This window comes from Larimichthys crocea, chromosome XXII (genome assembly GCF_000972845.2).
Source record: "Larimichthys crocea isolate SSNF chromosome XXII, L_crocea_2.0, whole genome shotgun sequence".
NCBI lineage: Eukaryota > Metazoa > Chordata > Actinopteri > Sciaenidae > Larimichthys > Larimichthys crocea.
This window is the reverse complement of record NC_040032.1, coordinates 7025715-7047460: the sequence shown is the minus strand read 5'-3', so window position 1 is coordinate 7047460 and position 21746 is coordinate 7025715. Positions and strand designations below refer to the sequence as shown.

The window sequence follows — 21746 nt, the reverse complement described above, 5'->3', positions numbered from 1 at the left end:
ACTGCATAATTCTGTCTCTGATTCAGTACTTCTCTTTCTCTTGCAGACATTTACATGTATGCTACTTAACACAAACTCTACTCAGTATTCATGTCAGGCGTGTTTAGTGTTAAGGCTTTTGCCCAAGGACTCCGTCTGGAGAGGCTGGACGGTCATTTTCTCTGTTAATTAAGTTTGTCTATAGGCTGTTTGTCAGAGGTCCAGGTTGAGTTGGCAGGTTTTTTTGTTTTTTTTTTCAGATCACTTGGCTCTAAGCCTGGAGGGAGTTCACAAACACTGTGATAAACAAAATGTCAATTCTGACGTGATTCAGATTTTGCTTAAGGAGAGCAAAGCTGTGAGTGGCTGGCAATTAGAATCTTTGCCTTTATTTAAAAATGTCACAAACAGCAGTCCAGAGTTTAAATCCAGCTGTGAATCCATGTTGTTTGAATACTGTTCATTATTCCATCATCCCTGTGTGAATATGTTCATTTCTTTTTGTTTTGTGAGGGTGTGTCAGAGCTCATCAGGTGACTATTCACTTCATTTCAAATATATTCTCAGGTCGTTCAGTCGTTATTTGAGCTGGATGGTTGGAAAGGCATCCAGTGACCCAGTCAGATAAAGACCTCGCCTGTGCACTGAGAGATAATCTGGCATCTGCGCTAACCTGAAGATTATTCTCCTCTCATCAGGACCGGTGGGGAGAACCGCTGCCAATCCATCTGCCCCTTAATCCAAATCGAATGGAGACAAACTAGCCCGAGATTACCAGATTTAGACCACGGGGACCTTCAGTGTAAAAGCTCGGGGAAAAAACAGGTGCCCATTATTTGGAGAAATGTGATAAAAACGTTGATTTAATGTTGTTGTTTTTTTTTTTTACAAACAGATTACCTCAATTCCTGCTCCATCAGGCGCAAATATTTATTCTAACCGAAGTAGTGTAGAGAAAAGTAAAAAAAAAAATGTGTGTGTAGCCTTCATGTCATTCAGCATGAGTCTAGCGATCACAAACATCTTATCACATCTTTACAATAGAATAGAAAATAGACAATAGAAATATTAACAGGAACACGTGATTCAACGCCATAAAGTGTCTTTTTTCCAAATACTTCAACGACCAGGTGGCTTTTATCTTGAAAAGGTAGACCGGAAACTAACTACATTTCAGCTTGCTTGTCACTGCTCCGTGCGCTCTCACTCCATCCAGCTCCTGCCACCTTGGAGGCGCACTGACTAGTGAGTGAAGTGGACGCGTCTGCTGACCGCTGATCAGTCTTTGTTTGAAGATGTGACTTGATTTTGTTGAGGGAAGTTGGCTCCATGTGAATGCTGTTTTTTTAATTATTATTATTAATATTAATTTATTCGGTGTGACGGAGTGATGCACAGTGGAGAGGATCGCACTGGGAATAAAACTTGGGTTGCGCGCCGGCATGGCACGTCAGGTGTTTCAGCGCTCGGATAGAGGCTGTTTCCATTTGTCATGGTGTCGCTATCCGCGGTGAGCACGCCTGGAACACTATGGAGGAAAGAAAGAGACTTTTGTTCTGGCTTCTCCTGGCGGCGCAGCTCTGTCTGAGCTCGACACAAGTCCTCAGGATCGGTAAGCGCAACAGCTGTTTACGCACGGTGTTTGCCGGCGTGTCTGAGAACCAGCACGGTGTGAGTTTGTGTCAGGAGAGCACCTGTGTGTGTAAAATCACTGCATCCTGTTCCAAGTGTGGTAAATCCAGGCTGTGTGAGTTTTTATAGTTTCATTTTTTTCCCCTCATCACTTCAGTGTTTTGCGTCTTTGTAATCGAGTGCGTATGGGATTACTTGTTCTAAACGTTATCCAGGTTAGCGAGGCTGTTTCAGAACAGAGGGAGAGATGATCTGCATCAAAGGACAAAATTCACTTTGACAACTCTCCTCGCCTGCTGATTCAATTTTGTTTAGAGATAGATGTTGCCTCCTATGTACTCTAATTGAGTCCACAAAGCAAACGCAGAAAGCAAAGGAGCTACAAATATTCAAAAATGAATTTTAAATCCAGATCCAGAATGGAATGTTCCCACTGAACTGACAATAAACACTCTCCTTAATTAATCCATCACCAGTTTCTACAAAAAAATAAATGCCAATAATGAACTCTGAGCATGAGATCAGTCTTCATGCAACACCTGTGAAATAATCTTTTGAATCATTTGGATTTCAATTGGACTCCGAGTTACATTGCAGCCACACACAAACAGCTGAAAGTAATAGATTATTGATTCCTCCTTGTGTACTCCAGAGGTTCTCCACACCAGAGCCTCCTCTCTGGGGCATTTTCATTCAACATATGTCTCCAAGCAGTTGTCCTTCACAGACTTTGAAAGCTATCCATCACTGAGATGGATGTAACATGGAGAGAGATGTAATCATCCTCGGTCCTGCTGTCATAGGATGTGGATTGGAGTGGAGTGGAGTTAAGAGGAGTGAGAGAACTTCACCTAGACTTGATTAGACAGGAGGTAGCTGCTGAGTGCTGTGGGCTGTGTTCATTATCCAAGCGGCTCACTTTCAGGCTTGGAATCAGACCTGAGTCGAACTGTAATATGTGGATTTAATTGACTAAATAAATTGAGAATTGGTCTCGCTGCCACCTGTTCTTAACTTGGAGAGCTGGAGGTTCACATACACTACTGGTGCTGGACTGGAAAACATGCATACATTTGCATTTTTAGGTCTATAATGTTTGACAATATAAAACGATTTATCTGATAGCAAAAGTGCAGAAGCAAACACCACGTGTAAGTGTAAAGAATTTGGGGTTTCATATTGTGAGCCTACATTTAGGTAAAGGGTGGGTTAGTGTGCCTTTTGACAGAATAGCAAAGCTTTTTAGCTCGGAGGTGGGCCAAACAGTCTGTGAGTGTGGTATATGTAAAAGTGTTTTCATATGTTTGACGATATATGAAAACACTGCTTTACTGATCTGCGTCTGATGTGTTTTATTCCACACGTTAATTCTTTTTCCTTCACTGAAAAATCCAGAATCTATAAATATACAAACATTGTTCATTTCAAAACTTTAACTTTAACAATGTACTTCAATGAAAAAAATGTCTCAGTTTTCACATCATACTTGTGTAAGCCGTACGTTGGATCATGATGTCCCCAAATCCTGCTGCTTCATACACATGCTAAACTAAAAAGAAGAATTCACGCAGAGCATAAGCTTCTTCTTAAGCAGATAAATGTCAAACTCTGCACACACACACACACACACACACACACACACACACAGTGAAAGTCAAACATTAAAGTGAAGAAAAAATAGATGAAACACATATTTGACCAAAAAAAAGGGACACAGAATGTTACATTGATTTACCGAGGACACACACATACCAACCCCAAAGACTTAACTTTGTATCTGCTTATTAATTAAGTGCTATTATTCTCACTGTTTCATTAAGTAAGCCAACCCATACTGCCATTTTGATACTGATTGAAATTGATATTACTAAAAATGCTGCTGGTCAAAATAGCTGATATTTGTTCTTTTGCATAAATGCAGAACTGGAGCAGTGCTGGATCAGCAAACTATGTCAACAGGATATGTATGAATGAAATGTTTTAATCCGACTTCTTCTTCACTTATCAGCTTCTTCACACACACTCACTCACACTGGTACAGAATAGAATCTATTATAGGCCATATTTCTCGATGTACTCTCACCTACATGTCAGATCTTTTTAGCATGGACAGCATTTGTTCGTTTTATCTGGCAAAGTCCACATTCGCTGATGTGGAGTTTAGCTCTGGGTCACACATCAATATTCAGGACCATTCAAGGCCAATAAGTTCAGGTTTGATGGTTCAGCTCAGACCCCCTTGAAATAACACAAGTCTTGAAATTCACACAATTTACATACAAAGTTTGCCTCCAGGTGTCACTTTCTGTCAAATGTAGTTGTACTTAAGTTAACTTGGAGCTGTAACCTACATTTATAAAGAGGCTACCTGCTAATTTTATTCATTAGTTCCTTTCTTTCCAACAAATGGCCATTAGGAAAACCGATGAATCTCTCTCCAGCTAAATTGCCAGAGTTTTGGAAAGTTGGCCTCACTTCTGTTGAAGATATATACACAGATATACTGTGGAATTGGCTCCCTCAGTAGCGAGATCGTTTATCACGCTGGCCGGGATCCAGGAGTTTTGGTTGTGAGATGGGAGTGGGAGCTGTAGTTTGTCCTGGAATCGCCTGGTATGCATTGGTATTCATTTATAAGTATCGATCCCGTAGTCTCATTAGGCTCTTCTAGCGATTGATTTCAGGGTGGAGACTGAAACGCAGTCACTTCTATTCATCCTTTTCTGTGCCTGATTTAGTGGCATGTGTCTGTTCCACTTGTAAGCACATAAAAACCATCATTTTGGAACCTGACAGACTCGACGTGAAAGGAAGGACATGAAAGCTAGACCTCAACATTTCATGTAATTTTAGTGGTGAAATTGAGAGCTGGTACGATTCTGCCAAAATTCTACAAATGTTGCCAGTTATCTTCTAGTTTTTGCTTCCATGTAGCATCTCACGTTCTGTATTTTGTCCAAAATGATTCTTCTTGTACACTCACTTCTTTAAGTGCTCCTTTCATTGCCCTTGCAGTCAGTTTCAGTTATTTCTGTCTCAGTTTTCTCCTCTGACATCCCTGATTGCATTTTTGGCTTGTTAGCCCATTTGTTGTACGGCTGCCTTGATTTGTTGTCGGGAACAAAATGTTTCCCCTGTGTTTTCTCAAACCAGAGTGCAGTGAAATGTCTGTCATTCAGTTTGACACCTGAGACCCCCCCCCCGCCCCCCGCCCTTGCGTTTTATTGTTATCCTCTCAGATGCATTCCCTCCCGCCTTTAGCAATCGCTGTTTTCAGAGACACGCAGATGGCAGTAGTTTCTGTCTCTGTCAGCAAAAAGGAGAACTCTCTCACCTGTCCAGCTCGGTGAAATTTTTAGAGAGACGAGACACATCCACATTTCTTAAATCTCGGGTGAGTGGCAGTTTGATGTGTAACTGTCCTTCAATGAAATGTAGCGCTAAATAAAAGATGACTCATCTACAGCGAGCTCTTTCGTGATCACCATCTGGAGGTCAAACAGGGTCCATTACAGAGAAGAAAGGAATTATTTCACATTTTTTTCCCCGACCAGAACTTCCCGTCCTGCTGACGGCTTGTAAATCAGGGCAACCTGCTTATGCATTCATTTGAATTAAAACTCTGCCTGCTAATAATGGCACATATTCATTTCATTTTTAATCACTCTAATGATGAAAGAGCAATGTGGAACAATATCACACATTATACATCAACACCTCCTTAGTGATGTTCTGCACGTCAAGAATCCTTTGTTCGAAAAAAGGAGAAATACTCTGTTGTTAAAAAAGTCTTACACAGACATTAATTACCACTGAGGCAAATGGAAGGTTTGATGTTTACACCTGTCCTCAATTTAGCCATAATGAGCTGCTCTGTATTTCACACACCCTCGGTTGCGGGTAAAGTGTGCTTATGTTTTATGCAGATGAAATCTACCTGAAAAAACCCGAGTTGCATGTTTAAAAGGCCTTTATGGAGTCCCGTGGGATGTCTGAAACTTTTAACGCTCATTTATGCCGTCTTGTAGGGCTAGATGGATGTGTGCTCCCGAGGCAAATTATTCCTCATTATTTGGGAGCTGAATGAATGCTTTTAGTGCTCCGAGGTACATTAATTCATTTGTAAGGGGAAAAACACCTTGTTTTTAAAACAAGTCCATTTTTTTGTGACTGCAACAGTCACAACCCACAGGAGAGTTCACAAAGGTACGACGGATGACTAATGTAAAACATAATTATGTTTGCGTGTTATGTTTCTAATTAAATAGTGAAGTGACGGTTGGATGGGGCTCGCTCACACACAGACACAGACACAAACAAACATATTTATCTTGGTGGGTTGTGGAAGAGATTGATCAGCTCTGTGTGACAGGTTGGCATGAAGCTCAGATTTGTTCTTCAGCTTTTTGTTTTATGTTTTCTTCAAACTGCAGCAGGCAGTGTGTTGGACCGTACCACATGTCCACATTTCTATGGCACAATTACAGCCACGTACCTGGTAATCACAGTAATTGTAGAAAAAAAATGACATTTTTATATAAATGGCCTAATGGCCTCTTGATTATAATTACTAATTGGCTGTTGTTGCATTCACGGGAATTTATTGTTTTTTTTAGGACATGGCCTGAGTGCCTGTCTCTGTGTTTCTTTCATGCAATAAAAATGTGGGTAGTATATCTAAGTGTGCATGCTGAGTGATTGCATGAGAATCTATGGTGTTTATAAACAGATTAATATTCCTTAAGCATGCGTAGAAATACGATCAAAGATAAGTCATTTCATGTATTCCGGGAGTGACATGTCAGCCATTGATCATGACTGCACAGCCAGATATTAAATCAGGTTAGTCATTTGTAATTTTCAATTTGTGCACTGTAACGGATCTTGACGCAGCACATGGAGCTCCTCAGGCTTGCACATGTACAATACTTGACCAGCAGTTGTTTCCAAATATATACAAGCTTCTGGCGATGTCTCGTTTTATGTGATCAACAATTAATCATTTGGGCTGAGCCATCCACCTGTTGACGGCTCAATCATTTGGAATGCCTCAACTCCCTTGGAGCGTCATCACTAGCTGTTTGTGGAAAGGAGAAACCGGCCTTCAGAGGATGTGATACACTAATACAAACTCTAAAGTACCAGGCAGTGTCACTCCATGGACCAGGTTCAAAAAGACGAGTGTACTTCCAGTTAATATATTTGCAGTCTTTGCACTGGATTTGTAAACAGTTTGTTCTGTGTTGCACTTCTCAGTTGGGCTGGGTATTGAGCCTCATGCTGTGTTGGAGAATTGCAAAACAAAAGCTCACATTATAACACAAAATTTGTAATATTAGTTTCTTCTTTGGTCAGATAGTTCCTGATTTAAATGTTATTTTGATCATTTATTCAATGCTCTTGTGTGATTGCTTGTGTTTGTGGGGAAATCTGCTTACCGGTAATTGCTTTCTTGCTGAGAGTTAGATGAAAAGATTAATACCCGTCTCCTGTCTGAACTACAGTATGAAGCTAGATCCAGCAAGCTTAGCTTAGCTTAGCATAAAGACTGGGAGTAGGGGGAACCAGCTGGCTGGAGCCTTGTTGTCTCTGTGTTGTTGCCAAGGCAAGAACAGTTAGAGTGTGCAAAACCATCCCCCAAAACCACAACAACTCATTTTTAAATTCACATTTTTTATAATGTGTTAATTGGTGAGCTTCATGGGAGCTGGTCGAGGCTAAGCTAACCAGCTGCTGACTCGAGCTTCATTTTAAAGACAGACATAAATCTTCTCAAACAGCAACCTGGGAAATGGAGCAAATACGGAAGTGCCCAAAACTGCAGTTCCTGGAGTGACCACTAGAGGCTGGCTGCAGAACATTTCAACCTCCATAAGTCCCCATGTTCAAATGTCCAACTTCACAGCAGAAATAAACATGTTTACAGCCTGGTACAAAAAACAGTTTTGGTCCCTGTAGCTAATTTCCCTGTTCATGACAACTGTACTGAGGGTGAATTTATATACAACTCACCTGTTCAGCAGAAGAAAGAAGAAACATTTGAATAGAACTGAAGAACTGAAGAAACAGTTCAACAAACAGGTCAAATTGCTTAGAATTAGTTTCAGTCAGACATCTGAAAAATGTGACCGATCAGCAGGGGAGATGAACCTGTCTTTTTCATGCTGAAGAAAATACCCTGAAAAATGTAACTGCAAGACTGACAATTACTTGTCCAAAGATTTGTTTTTTTTATTCCTTTGTCTCGACTAATGTGACATGACTCGTCTTTCAAAAGCCTGTTTTCAGCATCCATGAGAAGCTCTTAAAGCTTTTTATTTTCTGCCCTTTCAAACTACGGGAGCAATTACGCTGCTTCCATTTCATCTTGCCTCCGAGTCCAGACTTCATACTCCATGTCTTCTGCACCCGGATGACAGGATGTTGATGAGGAGATTCGGGGCAATTTCAGAAGTCTGAACAGCATTGTTTCATCAAAGCCTGCCGACAGCTGGTCCATGCAGTGAGTCGTGTGCAGCCTTGGGTCTCTGTACTGTAAAAGTAGGAGAGCGACTACCTTTAAATCTGTGTGACTTTCTCCCCACGTTGAGAAACAAAGTGTTTAGAAGAATGCTTTATGCCTCAGAGGAAACAACTGATTGGTCATCTTTGAGCCCTTAATATTCATCTTTGTTTGCATGCTTCTGTGGGAATTCCCAATTAATTCTCTGCTCGTATTGAAGATGGGGGCATTGAAATTAGAAATATTATCTTTAATTGTGGACATAACACATTTATAGCTTTGTTTATGACTGGTACATTCATTTGCATAAAAATAACTATCTGAATCAAGAGAAGATTTGGAATGTAGTGCTGTTTTTTTTACATTGTATATGAACGCTGGGACACAGACCACCGAGCACCATTGTCTACTTTCACTTTCTAATACAGTGCCATTTACAATTGAAAATAATAAATACGTTTTTATTTATTTACATTTTTTCTACATTGTAGAATACTAAACGGATTCATATAGTAAGCCAACAACATGTACCAAAGCAACAGAATTGTATTTTAGATTCTTCAAAGTAGTCACATTTTGCTTTGATGAAACTTTGCACGCTCTTGACATTCTCTCAGTCAGCTTCATGAGGTCGACACCTGGAATGGTTTCAATAACAGCTGTCCCTCACCAAACGTTCATTCATTTATTGCCGTCTTAATGTGTTGGAGACGAACAGTCGTGTTGTTCAGAGGTAGTGTTGGCATGCAGTAAAGCTCTATTCAACAGTAATTCCTATTATGGAAAGAACCGCTCAGAAATCTAAAAAGCAAAGAGAAATAACAGTCCATGATTACTTTAAGACAGTCTAGAAAATGTCAAGAACTTTGAATGTGTCTTCAAGTGCAGTCACAACAACCATCAAACTCTATGATGAAACTGGCTCTCATGAGGACCGCATAGAGTTACCTTTGCTGCAGAGGAGAAGTTCATTACAGTTACCAGCCTCAGAAATCACCAGTTAATAGGACCTCAGATTGGAGTCCACATAAATGTTTCACAGAGGCTTCAACTGTTCTGACTGTGTGAAATCGCCTTCACCCCTGCTGAGGGAGACCAACAACAAGAAGATAACTTCTTGGTCTTGACAATTTTTGATACCAGCTGCATCTCTGTAAGATGTGGAAAAGGTGAACCATTCCCACCTTGATGGATGGAAGAGGTGTAGGGGTGCTTTTCTGGCGACACTGTTGGAAATCCAATCTGGCTTGAGATTCAACAGTACAATGACCCAAAACACACCTCTCCAGGCTCTGTAAGGGCTACTTGACCCAGAAGGAGAGTGTTGCATCAGATGACCTGGCCTCCACAATCACCTGACTTGAACCCAGTTGAAATTGTTTGGGATGAGATGGACCGCATAGTGAAGGAAAACCAGCCAACAAATGCTCAGAATATATGGGAACTTCTTCAAGACTGTTGGAAAATTATTCTAGCTGACAACCTCAAGCTGATTGAGAGAATGCTAAGAGTGTACAAAACTGTCATCAAAGTAAAAGGGGGCCACAGCTAAAATCCATCATTCGTCACTTGGTCAGCTCACACTGCCTGGTCTGACATGGTTTACCGTCAGTGCTTCTTTCACAGTTCATTTCTTAATTTGTTCATTTAACTTAATCAATCTTGCCCCTGCCTTCAATCTAACACTGACTTTATGTCTAGGTAAGCACACGCCCCCTAGCCTGACAGCCAATCGGGAGATGGTCTGCTGTGACACTAATAGTTAATAACACTTTCTTGGATAACTTTTGTGTAAAAACATGCCCTTTAGGTGACGATTACTGTAACTGATAGAATGGAAAAATTAAGAAGAACTGATTACCACTATATATAAGAATTTTATAGAAAGGACATGGGATGTTTTACAGCCTGGCAAAACAAAATATGTTTTTATTAATGGTTGACATCTGATGGCTGATGACTGCTCTCTTTAATGGCAAAAGAAGTAACCACAACACGAATTCAGTTAATTTCATTTTGAACAGTTCATCAAATTAAAGCAAATTCATCAGTGCAAGTTATTTCTTGTGTTAGTTGTTTGCTCAGTTGTTGTTTGTACACTTGCCCTTGTTAATTTGAATCCGAAATCCAATAGTAGGAGGATTACCAAATTCCACAAATTATTGTTTCAAACATTATTCATTCAGTTGCATATTTTTTCAAAATTTTCTTCATTTATGGTATCTTATCTTTTATCTTTTATTATTATTTAAACTTCTCTTTGTTCCTATTTATCTTTATCAAATATCACACTTTTATGTCCTTTTTATGTTAAGTGTGCAGCCGCCCAAATGAGTCCACTCATGAGTGATGGAAGCATGCAGTAAATGGCATATCATTACTAACAGGTGTAACAGTCAGACTGGTTATTTTTGCTTTGTGTGGTGGGTTTTAAAAGGCTTTCATTTCAAATTATCATTAGCACAGGATCCAGCAAATGAAGATCTGTGACTGTATCACAGAGACTGCTGCAGTTTCAGGATTTGTGTGACAGTAACAGTGACAGCGTATGTGTCTTTGTCCTCCATGTGCAGGTGGTATTTTTGAGACCCGGGAAAGTGAGCTAGTGAGTATGGACGAGCTGGCATTCAAGTTTGCTGTGAATAACATAAACCGCAACAAGTCCCTGATACCCAACACAACTCTCACCTACGACATTCAGAGGATCAACCTGTTTGATGGCTTTGAGGCTTCGAGAAGAGGTAGGAAATTATTGCGAGATGTAACTATGCTAAATGCTGACAGCATATTTACTTGAGTCCTGCTTGTGTCCTCCAAAATAAAAGGGCAATGAGAACTCAAAGGTTTAAAGAGATACTTTGTTTTGAGGTTTTTTTTAAAGTATTTTGAATTTTATGAATGTGATTTAGATCATGCTCTTAATAAGTAGGTTTGCATAGCCTACAAAGTCTAAAAGAGATAAATAGCATCTCTAAAATGTAAGGAAACACACATTTTAAGTTCTCCAAGCATGGTGTGTATTATGATAAGTTACGCAAAGATACAAACGATAATTTCGATGTACTAAACCCTCACCAGTGGAAATGTGTATTTTTATGTATATGTTTTTTACTATTGAGAGTGGATGCTGTTCACATGATAACGATAACGTTAGGCTGATCTCGTTAACAGTGATCTCAAGTAAACTCAAGTGAAGATTAAATGTCCAGTGTGTAACATTTAAAGGTATCCCTTGACAGAAATGGAATACATCAGTGTATATTAGCCAGAAAATAAGAATCATTATATTTTTTATTACCACTGAAGGAGAAAACCCAAAGCAGACAAATCAAACACTGGCTTCAGATAGGATAGTTCCTCCTTCATGCTTGGAACAGGAGGGTGAGGCGAGTGGGCTTAAGTTGTTTGCAATCTGCAACTTCACCACTAGATGCCACTAATCCTACACACTGCACCTTTAAGTGTGTCAAAATTTTACTACATCACTCAGAATACTTGTTTCCATAGATTGTTTGCAATGAAATGTGGTTGTATAACTCTCACAAACCTATAAACAACAACTTTGTGTTGTTCGTCACCACTAGTGTGCGATCAGCTGGCTCTCGGGGTGGTCGCTGTGTTCGGCCCTTCTCACAGCTCCTCTGTCAGCGCTGTTCAGTCCATCTGCAACGCCCTGGAGGTCCCTCACATACAGACACGCTGGAAACACCCATCGGTGGACAACAAAGACACCTTTTTCATCAACTTGTATCCTGAGTACACCGCCATCGCCAGGGCCATCCTGGATGTAGTCACTTTCTTCAAATGGAGGAAACTAACAGTGGTGTATGAAGACAGCACGGGTAGGGCCCATCAGTCATACTGCCATTGTAACTTACAAAACTGATGCATTTAGGGACATAGAGGTAAACCAGTTGGATTTAGTCAGCTGTTCATGTGGAAATAAAAGCAAATTTGCAGAAGCAAAGTAGAATCAAACGGAGTTATGGCAGATTTTAAGGAAGAGAAACAACTCTAATGTAGATATGATTTGTAGAATAATGTAGAAATTTATCTGAATCTACAATGCCAATGACTGCACTTTGCTTATGATTTTATTTCCCACTGCATTATTGGATATCAGCCATAACATTGCATGACATTTGAAGTGAAAAATTGAAAAGGGAGAAGAGGTCAAAAGTGCTGCCTTAACTTTTCCAGGCCTGACAATATATTCATATATCGTGGTTCTAATTACTCACAAAATGCAATTGGCCTGTTTACCACAGTCACATTCCTCATGCTGACCGCTGAACCCAATCTGTGAGCTATGAGCATGAGCGCCTCTTATCAAACAGCTTCCAGTATTTCTGACTTTGAGCCAAAGAACGACACTAATGACCATAAATTCAGCAGGGTTCCATAAAGAGTTCCTGTCCACGACCGAGAAAATATGAAATGCAGCTGTTGAAATGTCATAGCTTATAGATTTCTTTAAACTTTTTTTATTCGATCAGAAATGTATTTTCCCGAAATGTCACGCAGACACACACCTGTGCAATTACACACTGTCGTGCGCACACGTAATCAGGATACAGGGAAACGGGGTGATGCACCTTTGACGTGTGAAAAACAAAGTGGAAAAAGATGTAAGAAGTTGAGCAAGACGGTGGGCAGCAGGGTGATGCAGTGAATAGTGATCACATCCTTCAGTTAAAGGAAAGGAATCAAGTCCCCCAGCTGAAGGGACCTTGAACTTTAGATAATGTTCTGTAGCTGACACATGACCTTCCTGCAGCAGAGACGGGAATAACAAATATTTTAGAGGGGATAACATCTAATTTGGTCATTTTTCTTTAGGTCTGATGCGGATGCAGGAGTTGATCAAAGCTCCGGCAAAGTTCAACCTGAAGATCAAGATCCGCCAGCTGACACCGGGTAATCAAGATGCCCGCCCACTGCTAAAGGAACTGAAGAAAGACAAGGAGTTTTTTATTCTCTTTGACTGCTCCTATCGCATGGCTGCAGAGCTGCTAAAGCAGGTGAGTGCTGGGATTGATCTTTTCATTTGTTTGTTAAATGGTGAATGGACAGTACTGATATATCTCCTTTCTAGTCTTCTGACCACTCAAAGCACTTTTACAGTACATATCTCATTCACCCATTCACACACATTCATGCACTGATGGCATTGGCTGCCATGCAAGGTGCCAACTGCTCAGTCAAAATCAGTTTTAGGAGTTAACCATTCATACGCATTGACACATCGAATGGCGCAGCCTTCAGGAGAAACTGGTTCAGTATCTTGCCCAAGGACACTTCAACATGCAGACTGGAGGAGCCGGGGATCGAACCGTAATAATCTGGGGCCTCATGTACAAAGCTTGCGTACGCACAAAAAAGTGGCGAACGTCCACACTCACGTTATTTTTTATTTTATTTTATGTAACGCTGCTTTACATACGGGACAATTAAACAAATACATTCTTTACTTACCCAGAAGCCACCCATCGTGCACCGTGCCAGTGTGCCAATGCACATTTGGGCATGTGGCATTCAAATATCATATTTTTTGGTTTTCTTTATTTTCTGCTGGTGAAATTAGAGCTGCAGAGCTTTCTAACAAGCCCCTGATTGTCTCCCTGTGTTCAGTATTCTTGTCAGTAAAATGTCAGCCGCGGCGCCACACCTGTCCACACCTGTGTGTGCGCTGCTCGGATCCCACGGCATTTACAGCCTCACACACATACTCCCACTCACATCTTTTTTTTGGTCATATTTATTCCTGTTGACAGGGTACCAAACAGAATCTCCACTTCATTCACTAGAATCTTTAGCTAGACTCTGTAAAATTCCTTTTCTTTCCTTTGTTCATCATGTTATCTGATCGGACAAAGAGGTGAATCTCAGGTTCAGGGCCTATTTAAATAGATTTGCATATGTAAATGGGGGCGTGGACAGGGAGGAGTTGCATGTGCGCTCAATTCCACATGATTGGGATGTACAAAAGAAATGTGCTTGGATCCATGCGTACGCACATTTTGATACATCTGAATGTTTCTGTGAGCTATGAGCATGAGTGCGACAGTTTCTGGGTTTTGGCGTACGCCAAGTTTCACGTGGAAATCCTCGTAAGTATTCGTACATGAGGCCCCTGATCAGTGGCCCTCTGCAGATTTTGTAACACATTTATGTATCCTTTGGGGGCAACACGTTTAATGATTCTTTCCAACACAGTGTCTGTTTATGTTGTAGCAAATCATATAAAACCTATTCCCTCGTTCACTAATGATTTGAATCACATTAGAGGATATGATAGAGAAAAGTTGTGAGTTGCCTCGGCAGGATGATTGTCATTATCTTAAATGGTTCAGAACTTTTTTACCAGCACATCAATTTATTTCTTTTTAGGAAAAAAAAAACTAATTGAACTTAAATGATGAAGTATTTCATCTCATGATTTGTGAAATTAACAGACACGTGGACAGATTTATTTATGACATGTCTTTTGTACATCAAGTCCAACATGACCAAAAACCTCATTTTAATTAACCTTTGCATTAAGCCACACAGTCTCATATAAAACTAAACTGTAGTGAAATTCACGAATACTATTTATAGTGGCACCCTTTATTTGAACGTCATGAAATAAATTAAACCTACACCTATAAATTTGTGCATAATTGATGCACCATGCAAATGAGAAATTAACCAAACGACCTTGTTACTGAAGATGACACTTTAGCTGCTGCTCTCTCTTTATTTTATTTCCTCTTTTCATTTTGCAGCTTTCATCAATGGGAATGATGACTGAGTACTACCACTTCTTCTTCACGACTTTGGTGAGTTAGAAAAACGGAAAATAAAGTCAAAGTGAAACCACTACAATCTTGGCCTTGAACTGGTTTTTGTAAATTCACTGTGGAGGTTTCAAAAATGTTACTGTGGTTCATCAAAGGCTGAGAAAGTGACACGCTGATCTAGAGCTTGAATCACTATCCTGCTCTTTCTCTTACACACACGCATAAACACAGCACACACACTCTTTCCCTCCTGTGCCTCATCTCCATCTCCTTCTCTCCACTTGCAGGATTTGTTTGCTTTGGATTTGGAGCCGTACCGCTACAGCGGGGTCAACATGACAGGCTTCAGACTGCTGAATGTTGATGACCCCGGGGTAGCCTCCACGATGGACAGGTGGGCCATGGAAAGACTGCAGGGTCCAAAGCAAGAGAGTGGCCTGATGGACGGAATCATGACTGTAAGCCTCGTACTGTTATTCTGCATTTCAGAGCAGAAGCAATCCAAGCAGGTGCTCTGCTGAAAGCCACTGATGCTCATTTCTATGCTGCATGCATGTTGATTGTAAACTGCAAACATCTGCTAACCTGTAAATCTTTCTGGGAGCTGTATTTCAAATGCTAAAGCTGGAATCCATTTTCATCTTCAAGGCATGCTTTCTCACAGTGATTTAGCTATTTAGACACACACACACACACACACGCACGTACTGTGAAAAAGAATCCCAACATCTTCCTTCCACTGCCTCCTCTGCAGACGGACGCAGCCTTGATGTACGACGCAGTGTTCATGGTCGCCATCGCGTCCCAGCGGGCCACTCAGATGACCGTCAGCTCCCTGCAGTGTCACCGCCACAAACCCTGGCGCTTTGGGCCGCGCTTCATGAACCTCTTCAGAGAGGTCAGTGTCAGATAAAAGCACCAATCGCAGATCACCAGCGTGACTCATGTCTTCCTTTAGCTTGACTACCATGCATTTTGTTTGAGTGTGCTTTCAAAGCACTCCACAAGCACAAACTCACCAAAACTGGATGTCAGGTCATTTCATGTGATACGTGGCTTTATCGGTTTCCTCTGACAGCCAATGTTTTGCTTCTCAAAGTACACAACATGAAAATATCCGGTATTTATGCACTTATAAGTTGAAAGCATGTGGTCTGGCCCAGCTGTCAGCCTTGGATGTCTACAGACAGAAATGAGGTCTTTGATTCACAAATGTTTTGATCTCTTAAGTCTTAAATCCAGCAGAGGACTGTTGCCTGCCATGAAGAGGGAACATTATCATTCAATCCCCTCACTCATATTTTTCTCTTCATACACCCGCAAACCAACAAACCCCCCCTCCACCCCTTCCCTTCCTCCTTCTCTCCCTTTTTCTTTTTTTTTTCTTTGCATCTCAGTGTCTCTCTCCTCTTCAGCTTTCGTTTTGTTGCCCATCCTTTGAAGCATCTGTCCTCCTGTGCTATTCATCACCGGATAAGAACCTTTTTGATCGCAATAACCAGTAATATGTTTCATACAGCACTCAATTTGAAACCATTTCAGACAAGAGAGAGCAGAAAACGAGGACACGGCTTTCATTTCAATGGTTGAAATTAAATCCTGAGCACCATAACCTGCGCGTTCTCTCGCCGTGTCTCTCCTCAAGCTATTATAGTGCACAGTATTCAGTTTGTTTAGGTGGACAAAATTAACTGCATATTGCATGTGTGGATACATTATTTAACGCGCATCATTTCGTGACAGAAATTGGAGAAATAACCTGGATTTTAAAGATTCAGATTCTATTTGTGTGTTTGCTGCTCTGATTGATATCCCTTGGTCATGTTCAGAACATCATGTAATGAATTTCCTGCCATGAGGAAACTTCTTTCCAACCATGTAATGAATTTCCTGCCATGAGGAAACTTCTTTCCAACTCTGAAATTGAGACAGAGATAGTGACATTATTTTTTTTTTCGATTTCCACATGAGAATTTGAAATGTGCTGCGTTTGGCTGTATAATAGGGTCAGTTTTAACATTTTTAATTCCGCTTGTTCATGTTTGAAACTTTTCTTGTTCCAAGGGGGAAATCTGGCTTACATTAATTCACTCTATACTCCACATGAATTAGGATAAGGTGGTGGTGACTTGGTGTAACATGGCACCACTCTTGTTTCACAACCCTGATTCCAAAAAAAGTTGGGACACTGTGTAAAGCGTGAAAAAAAAACAGAACTCAGTGATTTGCAAAATCCCTTTGACCCATGTACAGTACAATATATACTATATTTCATGTTCACACTGGAAAGCTTTATTGTTTTTTGTGAATATGCACTTATGTTGATGTCTGCAAAACATTCAAAGAAAGTTAGGACAGGGGCAAGTTTACCGCTTTGTTACATCATTTGGGAACCAACAGTGCTGATTGCTGAAAGTTTTGGAAGCAACTTTCTTTCCCATTCTTTTGTTGATGTACAACTTTATTTGAGAGACCTTCTGGAGGCCAGTCTAGTCAAGTACCCACACTCTTTTACTACGTAGCCAAACTGTTGAAACACATTGTGTGCCTTGGCATTCTTTCTACAACAAGCAGGGATGTCTCTGAAAAAGATGCTGTTTGAATGGCAGCATATGTTGTTCCAAAACCTGTGTGCTGCTTTCAAAAATGTGCAAAATAGCCATCATGCCGTGGGCGCTAACACCCAACATATGCTGGCTTTTGAACTTTGAGCTGGTAACAATCTGGATGGTCCTTTTCCTCTTCAGCCCGGAGGATACAACAATACAACATCTTAGATTTCCAAAAAAGCTATTTGAAATGTGGATTCGTCAGACCACAGTACACTTTTCCACTTTCCATCAGTCCATCTCAGATGAGTTGGTGCCCAGAGAAGTCTGTGAAATTTCTGGATGTTGTTGATTTCTGTCTTTCTCTTTGCATGGCAGAGTCTGAACTTTGTTGAATTTGTAGATAGATGCATAAGAAATGTTTTTAAACTGATGTCTGCCCACACAGTTTTTCACAAAGCGGTGAACCTTGCTCCATCCTTGTAATCAACTGAGAGACCCAGTTACTAATATCACCTATTTCTACCTACCTACAAACCTGTTCACCTCTCAAATGTTCCAAACAGATGGGTTTTTTTTAGCATTACACAACTTACACAATCTTTTGTTGTCCTTGTCCAAGCTTTTTTTTTGTGAGTTGTGAATTCAGAATGAGTGTCTATTTATAAAAACAATCTACTGAATATAGGTCAAAAAGGATTTGCCCCGTGAATAACAGCGTGTCGCTTTGCGTCACATCACAAAATGTTGCCTAATATCGTGCGATCACCAATCTCAGCTATGTAGCTGGCTAACACATAGGCAGCAGGGGTAGGGTTACTATTTTTTCGGTTCGAGGAACAACCCCTCAAAATCTGCACACTCCTCCACATACAGTATGTGTATGAGAAATCATCCAGAAACATAAAAAACATGCAGCATACAACAAGTTTAATTTAAACATTTCCCAAATGGGAAATGTGACTTGCAGTCTGAGACACAAGACAACACAGAGTACAAAGTACAGACAAAATGTTTCCTGCATATACAATATACAAAACACAGTAATTACCACATCTAAAATCTTCAATGTGTAAATTAACTGTCCACGGTAAAATAAATATAGTAATTACTATCTAATGAATAGAACCTGTAGTCTTCACTGATGTGATCCAGCAGGCTTTCCAGCTGTCTATCAACATTGACTTCTTCTGGCAGCCAGGATCCCCTTCACTCCCCCTCCTGGGAGCTTCAATAAAGCTCCGCATTGAACTCAGACGGCATTTGAGACTATCTCACCCACCTCTCTTTCTCCCTCTGCATCTATTCTCCGTAGGCACAATGGGATGGACTGACAGGACACATTGTTCTTAATAAGACGGACGGCCTGAGGAGAGACTTTGATTTGGACATCATCAGCCTCAAAGAGGATGGCACTGCCAGGGTGAGCCCAGAGGCCTGGAACAGCCAATTACTCTACTCTCATGCTGCTTCCACATCGGCTCATTCATTCCATTAAGGCTTGTGTATACGCAGGTGTATGAAAGGGAACAAGCTACTGTAGAGATTTTGTTTCCTATAAACCATCCACACTTTTATTATTTGTTTCATATTTGTCTGGTCACGAATATCAATAATGCTGCAACAACTGATTTCTCTCCACACTGTCCCCTTTTGCCCTCTTCACATTTTCGAAAGGGTGTTGTGGAGGGCGGAAGTCGCCTCACGAAAAGGTGGATCAAGGTTTGTGCCAATGCCATGTTTGGTCCGAGCCTTTGTTGTTGGTCCCCCCTCCTCCCCTACCTCTCTTTCCTCACTCTGTACGCCACACACCTTCCTCCTTGCCTTGTCAACCTTGTTTCTCTTCACTGATTTTGTGTGCAGCAATGCCATGTTTTTGACATTTCAGTTTTCCCTGTGTTTGGGTCCAGGCATTGCTCTGACACTTGTCTAAACTTTGTCAGAGGTGTTAGAGAATGTATTATTATTTTTTTATATATTACCTCTATTAGAAGTAAGAAGTAAGTCCTACAATTTCGCTTAAGGTAATGCCATTCAGCCTCCACAGCTGGTGGGTGTGATTAATAGGAAAGAAAAATGAATTACTCCGACCAGTCCTTCACGTTTGCAGAGATTTGTCAGTTGCTACTTTCTAATGTGCCTCACTTTGAGACTGCCTTCATACATTTATGGAAATCGTAGTATTTAATTGCAGCCAAGGAGGATCCACTTTAAGTCAGACAGCTTAAGTCGGGCATCAAGACTTGCTGCAAGAGGAACAGATTTCCTTTGTTGGCCTTTGACTGACACATGGGAAGTGCAGATGTTAAAGAATCATTTCAGTGCGTCCATAGCTCTCTTCTTATTGTGTACACCTCTTAATTTAGCCTCTGAATGTACTGTAAATATACTATATACTCTAAGTCCAAAATAATCTTTACTTTATACCTCTGCCTGCTACCCTGAAAACCAATTTGATGAGTGTTGAATTTAATTCATCCACTCAGACACATAGTTTACTGTCAGAACTCGGCAAAATGTTTCCACTCTGTCTGCCTCAGTTGTCAGACAGACCCGCATGTAGGCAGACAGCAGCTGTCAAGGTGCAGAAGCAGTGATTTATACTGTAATTTTAATTCCATTCAGTACTTTTAGGCCTCAAAAAGCTTCCTCCCCAGAGGACATATCAGAACATGGTAAGAGTGTTACATAAAACGCTTGACTTCATGGTCATGAAAAATGAATTATCAGTCCGCTGCAGTCCTGTTCGTTCTCGGGCATTGGAGTGTTAAATACACTGTACATGGGGATGATGGGACGAAACAAAGTCTTCTGAGGAATAAAGTATTTTCTCTTAAAATAATACTTCTTCCTCTCTCTCTCTCAGCTTTCCTGCTCTGTGGTAATGCTTTTCCAGTCTGATTTGGTTCTGGATGGAGATGAGCATTAGGATTCATAGATAACATTTGACTCCCAGCGCATAAGAGAGAATTCCTGTCAGTTTTTATGGCAGACTTTGTTGTTGGAAGCTTCTCTGGAACGCACGATAAATTTGCAAGGCTATGCACAGTAAATCCATGACTTAGGGATTTTAAAAAAAGATGATGACTGTATGCTGTGCAGCCTCCCTAGGATATATTTTAACATTGATTTCATCTGCTTGGTCAGATTACTTTATTACTTAAACTTCAAACTGACTAATCGTGCAGTATATATTTTACAGAGGCTGATATTCCCAAAATAACTGCCTTACAACAAACAACTTGAGATTATGTGAAACAGCACAGGCCAAATTACCCTCCAAAAATATTATCCTCACTCTGTTCGTTAATCTTTGAGATTGAGGACTATACAATTAATTAAATCCAACTCCATTCAGTGTGTTGCTCATCTACAATGTCCACAGATAAGACAGATTTATGGCCTTTCACACGAGTAGACTCTTCTGAAAGTACTATGCAGGAGATAAAATGTTTTTAGCGAGGTTATAAGTGAGCACATTTTCTGCCTGCCTGAGTGGGTGAACAGAGTAAGATAGAACGTAATGAGGAGTGAAAAGCATGTTATCTTTTCCAAAAGGTAATCCCACATAGTCTTTTGTCTGGAAAAGGAATTGTGAAAAATAACACAGTACCTTCTGTGGAGCTCAGTTTAATAAGAGGAACTGATGCGTTCACCACTACTCATCCTCTCATACGGAGAATAGATGAACAGGCCATTGTTTCTGACTGAAAATACCAAAATACATGACTTTTTCTTCACAGACTTATTAGTAAAAAGAGCAGAGCTCGTCCCCATCACTCTCTTCGTGTCTTATTTACTACAAAGCTTGACCATTTAATGCACTTATCTTTATTGAGTCACTGTCATGAGCCCTCTTGACCTCTGCTCCTCACTTAACCAGTGAAGGGATTTGAAAGGGTCAAAATCCAGCTGCCAGACGTCTGTTCTAATCTGATAACTGTCTGGATTATACCGCCTGGTCCCATGAACTGGATGCTCTCATTCACAGTTACTGCGTCATTACGGAGGACAAACACCGGCGTCGTCCTCTATCCTCCCCTGACCTTGTCTGACGCTGCCATTGTTTATTCATACAGTCCCAGCTGGTGTGATTTCCAATTCATCATATTCAATCGCTCTTTTTTCAATTATATTCATGGGAAAAAAACAGCAAAATAATGAAAAAAATATTTTCTAAAAGCAAGTGTAATAAAATAATAAATATATTCCGTTTATCATCACATAGACAACAAATCAACAAGTCCTAGAACCTGAACATGTTTGGAATTTTTACTTTATTACAGTTCATGGTTGCAGTTC

General features: G+C 40.5%; 1 protein-coding gene across 2 annotated transcripts in view; it reads left to right on the top strand.

The window, feature by feature from the left end:
* Positions 1–1187: 1187 nt before the first annotated feature.
* grik1a (glutamate receptor, ionotropic, kainate 1a) overlaps positions 1188–21746 on the top strand; it is a 34797-nt gene continuing 14238 nt past the window's right edge. For both annotated transcript variants that reach the window (XM_010737019.3, XM_027273234.1), the window contains exons 1-8: positions 1188–1591; positions 10687–10854; positions 11698–11955; positions 12953–13134; positions 14881–14934; positions 15183–15353; positions 15650–15793; positions 18760–18867. In XM_010737019.3, the coding sequence (XP_010735321.1) occupies positions 1510–1591; positions 10687–10854; positions 11698–11955; positions 12953–13134; positions 14881–14934; positions 15183–15353; positions 15650–15793; positions 18760–18867 (1167 nt within the window). In that variant the 5' untranslated portion in view covers positions 1188–1509. The remainder of the gene's footprint in view (positions 1592–10686; positions 10855–11697; positions 11956–12952; positions 13135–14880; positions 14935–15182; positions 15354–15649; positions 15794–18759; positions 18868–21746) is intronic.